Source organism: Vanellus vanellus (genome assembly GCF_965231255.1).
Source record: "Vanellus vanellus genome assembly, chromosome: 9".
In the NCBI taxonomy this organism is placed as follows: domain Eukaryota; kingdom Metazoa; phylum Chordata; class Aves; order Charadriiformes; family Charadriidae; genus Vanellus; species Vanellus vanellus.
This window is the reverse complement of record NC_138914.1, coordinates 11,910,527-11,923,914: the sequence shown is the minus strand read 5'-3', so window position 1 is coordinate 11,923,914 and position 13,388 is coordinate 11,910,527. Positions and strand designations below refer to the sequence as shown.

Here is a 13,388-nt window from a genome sequence, read left to right as displayed (position 1 = left end):
ACAATTAGTATCTGAGGGAGAGAGAAACAAGCACAGATACAGGAAAGCTGCTTAGCTGCTATTTGAAATAAGCTGTTGCAGAGATAACATGGCAGTACTGTTCAGTGGCTTTGAGATTAGGCTGGCTGAGTTCAGATGTGAATGCTGAACTAGACCCAACTTCCTCAACTATAAGGAAACTAAGCTTCTTACATGCTAATTATCTTTTTAACTTCCCAGATTGAGACCCAGTTTAATGAGTTATCCAGGGTGGCCCTTATTCAGTTGCTTCCCTGTGTTGAAAGCAGGTTCATCCTGTACAACTTCTGCACACATGATGCCTGGTGAAGTGCGTAATAACACCTCAATTTCAGGAAGTTTCTTCATTTTGAGCTCATGTGTTGTATAGAAAAGAGCAGTGAAATATTGGCACTAAAAAAAATGATGTTATATTGATGGGTTTTACTTCTGGCCCTTTCTGCAGCCCAGAGTCTGTGGAAGCTAGTCCAGCTGTCAGTGAGAAGAATGTGTACTCCAGCCACGGCTATGGGGCCACCCAGAAACACAGCTATCGCGGGCTGCCTTACGCAGTGAGTACTCTCTCTGCAGTGAATCAGCTCTTTACTGTCTACTTTACTCTTTTCTCCTTGTTCCATAGTTTTTTGTCTGGTAAGCCTTAGGAGTTTTGGCTTGTTTATTAGGGAACACTGAGTTACAGTTGAGTTCTGCCATACATTTTGCATTTGTGTGTTTATTGCTTGTGAAGTGTTGCATACTCTATAGTAAGCTTTATTAGTGTTCTAGGTGGTAGAGTTTTAACTGAATATGAATGAAGTGTGAATATATATGAATATATGATATTTTCCTGGTGGTAATTTTATGCCCCGTTTGGTTTATTGTGCACTATTTGTACTTGTTTCTACTGCGCAGATTTTCATATTGGTAACTTAGAACTATGAGAAACAAGGAACAGTCAGGAAGAGTGGGAGCGTGGCTTGAAACAATGGGATGAACAGGATGTCACAGAATCATTGATGTTGGAAGGGGCCTCTAGAGATCACATACTGCAACCCCCCTGCCGAAGCTGACTCTGCTTGGGCAGGTTGCCCAGGACTGTGTCCAGTTGGGTTTTGAATATCTTAACAGACAAACTCCACGACGTCTCTGGGCAACCAGTTCCAGTGTTTGACCACTGATGTCGTCTCGGAACGGTTAATGTTGAAATAGCCTAGTTGTTTTCATAGCTTTTGAATTTAATTCATTGGAGCAGAAGAAAACTATTTACATCTTTCAGAGCTATTGCTTTACCTTCTTGGTAGATTGAGGAATTCAGACTACTGTTTTACACCAGTTGTTAAATGATAACCTGGGAACTGTGGATTTGGGAGTTCAGTTTCTGGGCATCATATCTTCACGTTAAAAGTAGTACTGCAAATACTCGTTTTCAGGATCATAATTATGGAGCCCCTCCTCCTCCGACACCGCCAGCCTCTCCTCCTGTCCAGACCATTATACCTCGTGCAGAACTGAACGGCCTGCACTCACCTGATGAGGAGAACTCCGGGGACAGTGAGAGCTCCTCAGAAGGAGAATCAATTCCCACTTGGTGCCATTGCAGTGTCTCCCAAGATGGTTTCCTCCTCAAGTGTGAAAAGTGCAGGTAAGCTTTGGTGCAGTGCAGATCTGGACTGCTCCTCCTGTTGACTTCTTATACCAAACCGTGTCACGTTTGGGCTGTGGAACGGAGTTCCTTTTGCTAACTGGAGTGTTCTTTCCAGTGCTTTACCTAGTATTGACCCTCCTCCTTTGCGTTGTCAGCCTGACAAGTGTTGGTGGCACCAGGAGTGGAGATGAGGATGTTAAATCGATGTTCTTATCATCCTGGGCCCCACTGAGGGCACACATCTTGTGACATCCTGTTGAATTTCAAGTGACTTTGCTCCTACAAACCAGCTTCAATTGTGCATTCTCCTTTGGCAGAGGAATGAGCAGGGGGAAGGTGATCAGACTCCGCCGCCGGAAGCAGGACAACGTGTCAGGTGAGTTTGAGGTTGTAATTCTGATAATGGTGACTTTTGCTTTCTTTCTGCAAGACCTGTGTCTTTTGGCTGTTGTAATCATCTAACTGTGATCAGTGCCTACTAATGTTCTTTGCCTCCTAACCACTGGGATTTTCTTGTCTCCTTCTGCCTCACCTCAATTAGCTCTTGGGAAAATCAGATTATCTTGTGAACAGAAAAGGAAAATGTTCATCAGTGCTGTTCTGTGAGATATCAGGAGTTTGGGCGACCTGTTCCCAGTTTGGGTGGGAAAACTGAGGTGGTAGAGTTTTCTCAGGGAAGAGCTATGCAGGGTCATCAAGTCATCTTGATGAAAATGGGCATAAGGGTAACCTGTTCTCTCTGGGATGAATGAAAATGTTGCTAATGAAGCACTCCTCTTTGTAGGTGGGGACAGCAGTGCAACTGAGAGCTGGGATGAAGAACTATCTCCCTCTACAGTGCTGTACACAGCTACGCAGCACACCCCTACAAGCATCACTCTGACTGTCAACCGCGTCCGTAGAAGCAAACCTAAGAAGAGAAAGAGGAGTACAGAAAAAGCTCGCACTGCTCCAAAGGCCAAAAAGATCAAGGTATGTGGAGTGAGACAAAGTTGCTGTAGTTCCTGCTAAATGCTGTGGGATGTATTCTTGAGAGCAGGTTGACAAGCTGGCAGTAGACAAGAAACTTTTGTCCTGTAAGGAATTCCTCTTTCTGGTGTAATAATGGGATGCCTTGTATTTGTGACCTGCTGGAGTATGTGGCTGTTGGTTTAAAAATTACCCTACTGAAACTCCACCTTTGTTCCCCAATGCTGTCCATTCATGCTCAGAGCTTGGACTCGCATATTTTCCCTTCTGCTCCATTAGGATTTGGGGAAATAGCTGTTGGAGTCTTGTCTGTTTGTGGCAAAGGGGCAGTCTGTGAAGGGAATGAAAAAAGAGGGGAGCGTGGCATTTCTTAGCAGACTATGTTAAGGAATCTGGGCTGCAGAGCTTCTTGGCACTGTTCTCCAGGCACAGAGATAGTGCCTGTGTGGAAAACTATGTAGGTAGTGATGAACATTTGTTGAGGGATGACTTTACTGTCTTGTTTGTGAGGGTTTGGGAACTGAAGTAATTTTGGGTTGCTTATATTGGAATGCAAGTGTGTGAGCAGCTGGTTCTTTCCCATCATCTGCTAGTTTTACTATGTTTTTCCCCAGGTTAGGTTTCCCTTGAAGGTTCTTCTAGTAGGCACTGATTAAATAAAAAGACTGAGAGCAGGAGCCATGTGAGGTTTTTTTGTTGTGAATCAGCTTGATTCTGTTGCTGGCCCTTTCTTCTGTCAAAGCAAGTGAGGTTAGTCAGGGCAGTTTTGGTTTTGATCTTGAGATTTTTGCTAAGTATAAGGCGGGCCTTTTCATTTCAGAAATTGTGGTCATCAAGCTTTTCAGCAGTTTCCACTGGATTTGCATTGCGGAGCCTTTTTGTTCAAGTCCGTTGCTTCTTGTGTAGGTCTTCCTGTAATTCTTGCTGTCTTTTGTTAAGGGTTGGTCTGTTGGAGTAAGATCTAGTGCGGTTCTGGCTTGCTAATTCTGAGGAAAGGTTATATAATACTTTTTGGTTTTTCTCTCTCCTTGTTCGGGGGACAGGCGTTTCGAGAGGGCTCACGAAAGTCTCTGAGGATGAAGGTGAGTGGAACTGAGAAGCCTATACGATGGTGGTGGGTTTTTTTCCCTTTTAACTTTGTGCCTCTCTTGGTTTGCCTGGGGAATTTCTGGTTGTGGGACCAGCCTTGGAATTATCCCAAGCCTTACCATGCCCTGCCAGCAGGCCTATTCAAAAGGGTATCACAGGAATTTCACCTTGAACCTTGTTTTTGCTTCAGATAGCTCATCACTTTCTGTAAGCAAATGTTATCTAGTTCCAAGAGATATGACTGATTCATGACACCTGGGAGTGGGGTGTTTGATGTAAGGGATGTAGAACTGGTTGTGGCCACTCTTCTGTGAGGTCAGTTATCATTTGATTGCATCAAAGATATTTTAAGTTTGGGCATCAAAGTAGCACACAGGTTTAATGTTGTGTGTCCCTAGCAGTGTTGCCTTGTTTCTCTTAACATCCTCTTAATCTCCATAGTATGCAAGTGCCTTGAGAGGGTAAAAGATGCATGAAAATGCTTTTAATATATATAATGAAAACAAGGATTGTTCTTCAATGTCACATATGTGTCAGTCCCTTATGAAGCCAGTTAAGTTACTGACCTCTGGAATAGCATTTGTTGAATTACTTCAACTATTGTCAAGTAATGAATGAAGCTTATATTTTTTTTTCTACCGTTTTTTTTTTCCCCTCCATGACAAGATGGTATAAACAAATTACCTGATTTTGCCCTCTCTTCTTTACAGTGCTTAGGACTTGCAGTTTTAACCCTTTGGGTATTAGCTTATGCTTTACATTCAGTTTCTTCAAACCTTGGTGACCATTTAGCTAGAGGGTTCAGGGGTATTTTGGGATCAGTCACTGCAAAAATTAAAATGCAATCAGCATCATCTAGCATTATGTTGGACTTGAGTGTGTTGATTGTAGGGCAAGCCTACATGAGATTTATTTGCCTTTGTATGTTCTGTCCCTTTGCTTTTTTTATCTATCTAATTATTTTTCCAAAGTAACTTAAAAAAACTTTTTTCTGGCCATGTACTAGCTTAATTTGTATGTAACAGTGCCAAGTACCAGTTCTCAAGAGATCTTAGTCCTGCACAGAATTCTCCATAGATTCCTAAGTGGCATTGTTGTACAGTGTTTTGGAGGATGCAGGTTCTGAAAAAAGTGTCCTCATAACCAACGCTTTCTTAGCTTGGAATAGATTTGCTTTTTTTGTAGCATATCCGTATGCTCGGAGCACTGTGAGTAGGTTTTTCCTTTTCTATGCTAGCCATTCACCCTTTGCTGTTTGGTGCAGAATTCCCCTTCTGAAGCGCATGCCTTGGATGAAAACACAGCTGAAGGGTGGGAGAATCGAATCCGACTCTGGACAGATCAGTATGAAGAAGCTTTTACTAACCAGTACAGCGCTGATGTACAGAACTTGTTGGAGCGTCATCTAAACTCTAATAAAGAATATGTGGGCAAAACTGCTATGCTAGACACAATCAACAAAACAGAGTTGGCCTGCAATAATACTGTTATTGGGTCCCAGATGCAGGTAAGAGCCATTGTGACAGCAGTGGGGTAGGTCAGGTCTTCTGGTTTCTAGACATAAGGCGTGGGCACGGGTGAGCAATATCGTAGCTGGTCCTGTAATTTCAGACCAATAGGCACAGACTTAATATAAAAGGGAACAGAAGAGATGCCAGTACCATGACAGATTCAGAAACACTCACATTCAACCAAATCAGTGTTGCTAAGTTGGAGATATTTTGTACAGTTCTGTGATATGGTTCACAGGTATTTTACTATAAATACTTTTGGTCACTGAATGGCTCGAGGCAGAACCAGATCTATCACTTGCTGGAGATAGGAGATTTCCTGCTTTCCAGCTGAGTTTTCCTGTCTTTTTTTTTTTTTTTTTTTTTCTGGCTCATGTTGTGTGGAAAGCTATTTTAAGGAACCTTTCAACATTATTTCAGTATTTTGAATGACTGTTTGGACTCTGGTAACTTTCTAATGCTGCACAACTACAACTGATTTTAGGAAGCTGTCTCTCCCTAACTTGTCTCTTTTGAGATGTGCAGTGATTGGTGTCTTGCCAGCTTTATGGAGTGCATGTAGACAAGGAGAAACAGGAAAAGGATGTGTTTGTGTGGTGTATGTCCTACTTACTACTCTTATCAGCTGATGTTTCATCTGGTCCGTGTTTTATTGAACAGAGAGCAGCCTTCCCACTCAGTTCAGGCTTTGTGGGGCTTCCTTGTCCAGGAGAATGGAGATAGGTGCAACTGAAAAGGATGGGCTCCAAAACAGATGTGGGGCACCTCTTCTGTAGAAGGGGAGCAGAGTCAGAAACCTGAATATCAGGTATATGTTTGTGCTTGAATCATTCTTGTTTATATCAGCTGACTCACCACTCTGTGAAGTTCACGTGCTCCCTCCCACCTTTCCCTCTGCTTTCATGTAGGTGAAGCACATCAGGCAGAGCACAGATATTGCCAGTAAGGGAGAGTGCAGAAAGAGGACTTTGGACCCAACTTCCTTCCACTCTTGCCTCTAGTTCTGCAATAATAAGACTTCTGTGGGGGTTGGGGAGAAACACTTCTACTTGGCTATGTGAGTAGTCTTCCTAAAGAGAGCAACTGAGGAAATACAGGGAAGAAAAAGTTCTGCTTCTCTAGAAATCTTAATATTTTTCTGAGTCTAAATGTAAACTCATTTATCTCCTTCACATGAGTTTTAGGAAAAGTCCTGAAATAAGTAATAAAACAAATGCTGTTTCTTTTGATCACCTTCTTAGAGTACAGCAGGACAGATGATTCCGAAAGATATCATACATAAATGTGCTTGTTCTTGTCATGCTCTCTTGCCCTCTCCCTTCCCTGTACAGACATAGGTTTTCCCACAGGGAAAAGTGGCCAGCATTCCAAAGCAGAAGACTCCAAATGTGATATATCCCAAAGAAACACAAAGATAGAAAGTTGCAAAACTTCATAGAGAGCTTCAGTTACTCTAAACAAGCTGTAGGTAGGTACGTATCATTGCACATGCTGGGAACGTATAAAGGGACTTAGTGGCTTTGTAGTTCGTCTTGGATACTGAGGAAGGACCAGGTGGCTGTCCTAGGCTGCTGCTTGTCAGCCTTTATGTCCTTGTTTTCTCTGCTCAGCAGATAGCTGTGGAGAGTTGCGAGGAAGATATCCTGCACAGGTGTGGAGCGTGTGGTCTCTCATCCTAAGCTTTCTATTTTTGTTCCACTCATTTGTCTCATTTTTGTTAGACAAACTGAAAAAGCTTCTTGGTTTGCATCAGTTGTGTTTTAACTAGATATCATTACTGGACGTAAAAATAGCTTTTCTGGGAGATAAGGAAATTGGTACTTTGAGCTAGGAAAAAAATTAGGGAGGTTGTGTCAATATGCAGATAGCAGCTGTGTGTAGAAGATGGGTATCTTAACTGCTCTATTTGGCCATGAAGACTCTATAGAGAGGAGAAGGGAATAAAAATAAAATGTTTTATATGCCCTGTATACTCTCACAGTTGAGAGAGTTGTTTGGCTTGGGCAAACAATGATGCAAGTGTATACTTATCAAGAGAGAGAGAAGAAAGTGTGACATAAAAGCTTCCCCAAGCCAGGAGGAATAGGGAAAGATGGGTTAAGAGTTACACATTCAGGATACGGGATTTTGAACATTGGAATGTTTTCAATAAACCAGTTCTCAACTGTCCTAATGATGCAAAGGGACACTTATGAAAATATGAAGCTGTTCAGTGTCATGAATAAATTCATCTTCGTGCTGGCTACTGCCAGATGCTTGACAAACTGAAAGCTGTGAATCACTTTTCTGCCTGCTGTTGCCAAACGAAACCTAGGGTCAGTATTTGCCCTTTGTTGCCTCTGATAATTGCTGACTTGAGCTCAAAGCCCTGATTGATTTCACATTCTGAAGTGAAGAGCAAAAGGGCCTTTTTAAAATAAAGCCACTGAGTATTATGCAGATGTTGCTCTGCAAACATACCAGAACAGTTTTGTCTGATTAGCAGTCAGCAATCCCTAGCCTATGACACGAATAAAATCATTTGTTCTTTTCACACATGAAAGCATGGCAGCTAATCCTCTTCATATTTCTAAATTCAGAGAATGAAAACAAGCTGAGCTAGGGTCTTACCGGAAAAGCTATGAGATCATTCCTGTTTTACTAAACTCATATAGTTAAGTTTGACAGATGCAGAGCTTCTCTTTCCTTCATGGGCTCTCTTCTCCTCCCACCACCCCACCTTATCCCACCTGTGTTCCCCAAGCTGTTTTCCAGCATGAGGTGAACAGTAATACAAGTCAGTCATAGACCAAAGGTGAGACTGAAAGCTACCAGACATTACCTTGCATCTCTGAAAAATACTAAGAGAATTTGATAGAGTAGTAGAATACTTTAGGTTGGGAGGAACCACTAAAGGTTGTCTGGTCCAACCCTCCTGTGTAGGGCCAGCTTATATGAGAAACTGATTATAACCGCAAACAAGTGGTAGTATAGAAACAAAATTATTCACGCTTGTGTCTTAGGCCTAATTTACCTACTAACTTCAGATGCTTTCTCCTTATCTCCTTCTGTTACACACTGACAAATTTATTTATTCTCTGTTACCACAGTTGGATAGTACAAAGCGCATCCTATTATTTTAAATAATTTAGTCACTACTCTCAGCAATGTAAACAGTCTTATCCTACAGTTCACTTACGTCATGGGTTTGTTGATGAGAAATCAGGGCCAGTAGTGTGGCTTCTTAGTCTGGAAATAACATGCTTTTTTTATGCCAGTTCAGTAGATTTGGGGAATCCTCTCTGAGCTCCTGTCAGGACCTGAGATATGAAGAGATGAACAACACCCTGCAAGGCTTTTCGGTCTCCAACACATACATGCAGGTTTTTCCAATTGCTGGCACAGACAGGGTATGAAAAAGAGATATACCCCATAGGCAGGATAAATGTAGCACTGGATATATCTCTAAGAGGAGATCTGAAATAGCAAGACCATTATTTCCATCTGCATAGGTTTCAAATGAATATTTTTATAAAGCTATCTTTATCCTGGACCTGAGTGAGAGAAGTCAATAAATAGATCTTACTTCACTGGCTGATCCAAGATCTGCAGTATAATGCCATATTAAAATAACTAAAGTAATCTTCTTCCCAAAGAGGTTTAATTCACAGAGCATACAAGATCGCTATAAAAAAAAAAAAGGAAATATGTAGTTCAGTACTTTCATATGGTCTATATGCAGGGTTTCGTTTGGTTCCCAATGCTGAGTGCTGCCTTAAGGCATTAATTTTCTTTTCAAAAGGTTAGAACGTCATGCATTCTGTCATTGTCCAGACCAACCCTCTTAAGCTAGTGTGATTTTTATCTGTTTGAGCAGACTGCTCAGTAGCTGTTTCTAACAAGAGAGTTTTAACAGGAAAAGTTGGGAGCCTGCTTTTAATAAAATCTTGTGGTTTACTTCTGATTTAGATAGATAACTGTCATTATTACTGAAGTAAGAACACTTATGCCTCAATTCACTGTGGAAGAGTATCAAAACTGGGTCCTTATGAGCAATGAATAGCGTGCTTAGGAAAGAGCAGGCACAGCTCTTGTGGTGAGGCACACAATTTTTACTTGCAGAGAGGTTCAATCTGTTAAGCAAGAGAAGTACTTTGTTTTTATGGAAGAAGTCTTTCCTTGGCCCTAGTACTTATAATATCCCTTCCATTAATCCATAAAATGTGTCATATTTGGATGTCTGTCCTTAAAGAACGTTGTGGTTTCATATTGTCAAGTCACATTGTTGTGAAAATCCACTGTAATAGAACTGTAGACTTTAAATAAAGAAGATTCAGCAAATTGTCACTACTTAGTTAAAAATGTATTTCTTCATGTTAAGAAAAAAATAAAATAATCCACAGCACTAGTTGAGCAGGCAGATGAAGAGAAGTTTCTGGATGGATATAGAAACTGCCAGCTTAACTCTTTGGTCTGTTAGCTAGAATTTACCATCCTCTGCAGAAGGAAAACTTGTGTTTTTTCTCTGAATGTGTGACAACCCACAATTTAGGGAAGATTTGAATTATTCAGACTGTGAAAGTGACCATAATTGCAGAGCAGTTCCCTGTTAGCAGCAACTGACAGGTCTGGTTATGCCTCCTAGCTGCAAGACTGAAATACTTGGTCTGATAGATTTGTGAGATTTACTGTTGAAGGAAAGGAATAAATAATCTTTGCTTTTGATAAATATTATCAAGGTCATTGGTCATTACTAAACTGTTACAGAATAAGCAATATATTTGCCTGGCAGAGTTTCTGTGTATTGCTACTAGAGTAATTGTTCTTTTTATGTAGATAAAATTTCTTCATGAGTTAGAGGCCTTTGCTTTAAATTCTCATACTTTGCTCTGGTTTTTTTTTTTCACAGCTGCAGCTGGGAAGGGTGACTCGGGTTCAGAAGCACCGGAAGATCCTGAGGGCAGCAAGAGACTTGGCACTAGATACCCTTATAATTGAGTATCGAGGGAAGGTTATGTTACGACAGCAATTCGAGGTCAATGGGCATTTCTTCAAAAAGTAAGAGTACTATGAAGTGATTAATATGAGAGCGTCATGGCACAGAGAGACTAGCGTCTCCATGGGATAATGCACACTTACGGGGCCCTTGTCAGCTGTGCCATCCATAGAGATGTGAAATCCAAACATACACCCTCAGCTTGATGCTCTGCTTATGGACCAAAAACCTCTGAAGTAGACCTGTTAAACTGTGATAATGGAAGTGCATAAGTGTCCAGAGCAATAGCACAGATGGAAGCACTGCTTCCAGTGGAGTGAGGGATACCTGTTATAAGTGCCACGGGAATTGAGTATTTTGGGATTGAGATGTTCTGTTACTTCTCCAGGCCATATCCCTTTGTGCTGTTCTACTCCAAGTTCAATGGTGTTGAAATGTGTGTTGATGCCCGCACCTTTGGTAATGATGCCAGGTTCATCAGGCGTTCCTGCACTCCAAATGCAGAGGTAAATTCTCTCTTCACCGTCACCGTAATTGCAAATACATGTTTTACATAGGCTTAGTGCATTCCCTTTTTATGAATATTCAGACTTAAAATGCAGTAAATGGGGTAAATTGTCTGCGTCTCTTGCTTGTTTAATGGCTTATACTTGGAAGATGAGAAAGTTTGGGGACATGAGGTTTTTCTTTGGAAGGAAGAGGTTTCTTTTATGACTTTCCTTTGGCTGCAGAATGATGATTGGGGTAAGCAGGTGGTAGTAAGTGTACATGGAAAAGCACAGGATGAGATGAGCAGTGAAGCAGGCTTTTCCCTATGGAGAATTTAGGATAATTATTCATGTAATAGATAAGAGCTACTTTGCAGAAGGAGGCTTCCCTCTTGAAAGTAAGAAGTGCAACTTGTGGAGATGTTAGTTTCTCTCTACTTTGTTTAACAAGGTTCGTCATGTGATTGCTGATGGGATGATCCACCTGTGTATCTATGCTGTTGCCACCATTGCCAAGGACACAGAGGTTACCATCGCCTTTGACTATGAGTACAACATCTGGTGAGTCCTTCACCTCGCCCAGGAGCTCTCCACTGCCCTCCTGGACTGGACATCTTCCTCCAGCCCTTTCCTCGCATTCTACATTTTGCTCCGTTTTCTACTGAATTGCATTTTCCGGCTATTCTGTCCAGTTCTGCTGGCATATTCTCCAATAGAGGCCATAAGGTAGCCTGCTGTCCTTGCTTTGGCACGTGGTGAGATGTTTAGTAGGAGATGCATTGAATGTCTCTGTACAAGGGTTGAGAAATGAAGAGTGACACGAATTATGTTTGTGTTTTGGAGCAGCAACTATAAAGTGGACTGTGCGTGTCACAAGGGGAACCGGAATTGCCCTGTGCAGAAACGTAGCCCAAATGCTGCAGAACACCTACCTCCACCTGTTTTAGGCACACTGATCGGGGCAGAAACACGCCGGCGAAAAGCCCGTCGAAAGGAACTAGAAATGGAACAGCAGGGCATTGCATTGGATGAGAACAGCAGTCAACAAACAGAGGAAGTTCCTGAGGGACCTGCAGCAGTCAGTGACAATGAGGTAAAACCCCTGACACTTTGTTAAATGTATTTTTATCGTTCACTGATGCGGAATCTGATCTAATAGAGCACTGAGATCTTCAGAACAGAAACTGCAGGAGGGCTTTTTTAAACCTTTAGCACCTTAGATTACCATGGGAGTCATGATAACTTTAAAACAGTACTGGATTTTGTTTGACAAACTAAGTCTGGGCTTCTCTTTCAGGTGGCAGAGAAGGAGGAGAAACAAGAAGGGGAGAAGGAGGAGCCTGTAGATGAACAGGGAACCTTGGTGCACAACCGGCGGGCAAGTACCTTTCTCAGTCTGCATGTCATCCCCCTTAGAATTTACTTCATGCAGTGGCCAGCATGTTCAGTTGGTTATTTCACTTGTTTCAACACAAATTCCAACTGTCAGTAGTCTTGAGTAATTTGAATTAAAAAAAAGCAAAAAAAAAAAAAAAAGGAAAAAAAAACCACACAAAAAACCAGGTTAACTCCACATCACAGGATTTGTGTTAGGGTACTGTAGATTAGAAGGTACACAACAGATTTGTTTCCTGGTTGAAGGGTTTAACTGTTACTTTCAGGGCTATTCTACAGTATAAAACATACCATTAACGAGGCAATCAGCAACAGATTCAAAAAAGGTAATTGCACCCTTTTTATGTTCCTGCTGCCCTTCCTTATTGCTAGTACGAGAATTTATGGAGCCATATGATGAACCAGAACCTGATTCTAGTTAAAACTTGACCCATTTTTCTGGGTTAGGTTTGTTAACATATGTCTGTTCCCTCTTTGGTTTCACAAACTTGTTACCATGTGGGAAAAGGGGAGGATCAAGTAGCAAAAGTTGATTGAGGGGTAAACCACCAACAGCACTGTTTGGCACAAATTAAAAAAAAATCATTATGTTCTTTATTGGTAAATCCCTTTGTGCTCCCAAATCGTTGTTTTCTTAATCAGTCTTCTTGATCAAAATATTTCTTAGTGCTCATGGATCTTTGATAACACAGGGTCTTCTCAGCTGCCTTCTGTGCTGAGTAGAGCTGGTTGGTTGTTGGTTTTTTTTCTTGTGCTTTTTATGGCACCTGTGATTGCTTCCTGGATTAGAATGTTTTACGCATGTCAGTAGAGCTGTTCTGTCTCTACTTCATTCATTAATTTAATTGGGGGGAGTTGTTTAAAAAAGCCCAAACAAAACAAAAAACTAAATCAGCTTCACCCTTAAAACACCAAACCAACCAACCAACCAAAAACCCAAGGAAGAAAAAGTGCTCCCATCCTTCCTACCAGCCAACAAATTTATTGGAGCTAGGAGTTCCCTGTTTTTCCTTTGTTAGCCAAATACCTTAAGCACCCTTCTTTCTCTAGTTGGAGATAGGGATGTGTAAATTTCACAGAATCACAGAATTTTCAGAGTTGGAAGGGACCTCTAGAGATCATCTAGTCCAACTCCCCTGCTAAAGCAGGATTGCCCAGAGCACATTACTCAGGACTGCATCCAGGCGGATCTTGAAAATCTCCAGAGAAGGGGACTCCACAACCTCCCTGGGCAGCCTGTGCCAGTGCTCTGTCACCCTCACCGTAAAGAAGTGTTTCCGTGTATTTGAACAGAACTTCCTGTGTTCTAACTTGTGCCC

The 13,388-nt window shown here is 41.6% G+C and overlaps 1 protein-coding gene across 1 annotated transcript in view; it reads left to right on the top strand.

Annotated features, from left to right (window-relative positions):
• SETD5 (SET domain containing 5) overlaps positions 1 to 13,388 on the top strand; it is a 68,398-nt gene that overhangs the window by 29,981 nt on the left and 25,029 nt on the right. The window contains exons 3-13 of the mRNA XM_082487775.1: positions 464 to 569; positions 1,428 to 1,639; positions 1,960 to 2,018; positions 2,427 to 2,614; positions 3,655 to 3,693; positions 4,965 to 5,207; positions 10,100 to 10,248; positions 10,575 to 10,692; positions 11,126 to 11,235; positions 11,521 to 11,767; positions 11,972 to 12,052. Of these exons, the coding sequence (XP_082343901.1) occupies positions 464 to 569; positions 1,428 to 1,639; positions 1,960 to 2,018; positions 2,427 to 2,614; positions 3,655 to 3,693; positions 4,965 to 5,207; positions 10,100 to 10,248; positions 10,575 to 10,692; positions 11,126 to 11,235; positions 11,521 to 11,767; positions 11,972 to 12,052 (1,552 nt within the window). The remainder of the gene's footprint in view (positions 1 to 463; positions 570 to 1,427; positions 1,640 to 1,959; positions 2,019 to 2,426; positions 2,615 to 3,654; positions 3,694 to 4,964; positions 5,208 to 10,099; positions 10,249 to 10,574; positions 10,693 to 11,125; positions 11,236 to 11,520; positions 11,768 to 11,971; positions 12,053 to 13,388) is intronic.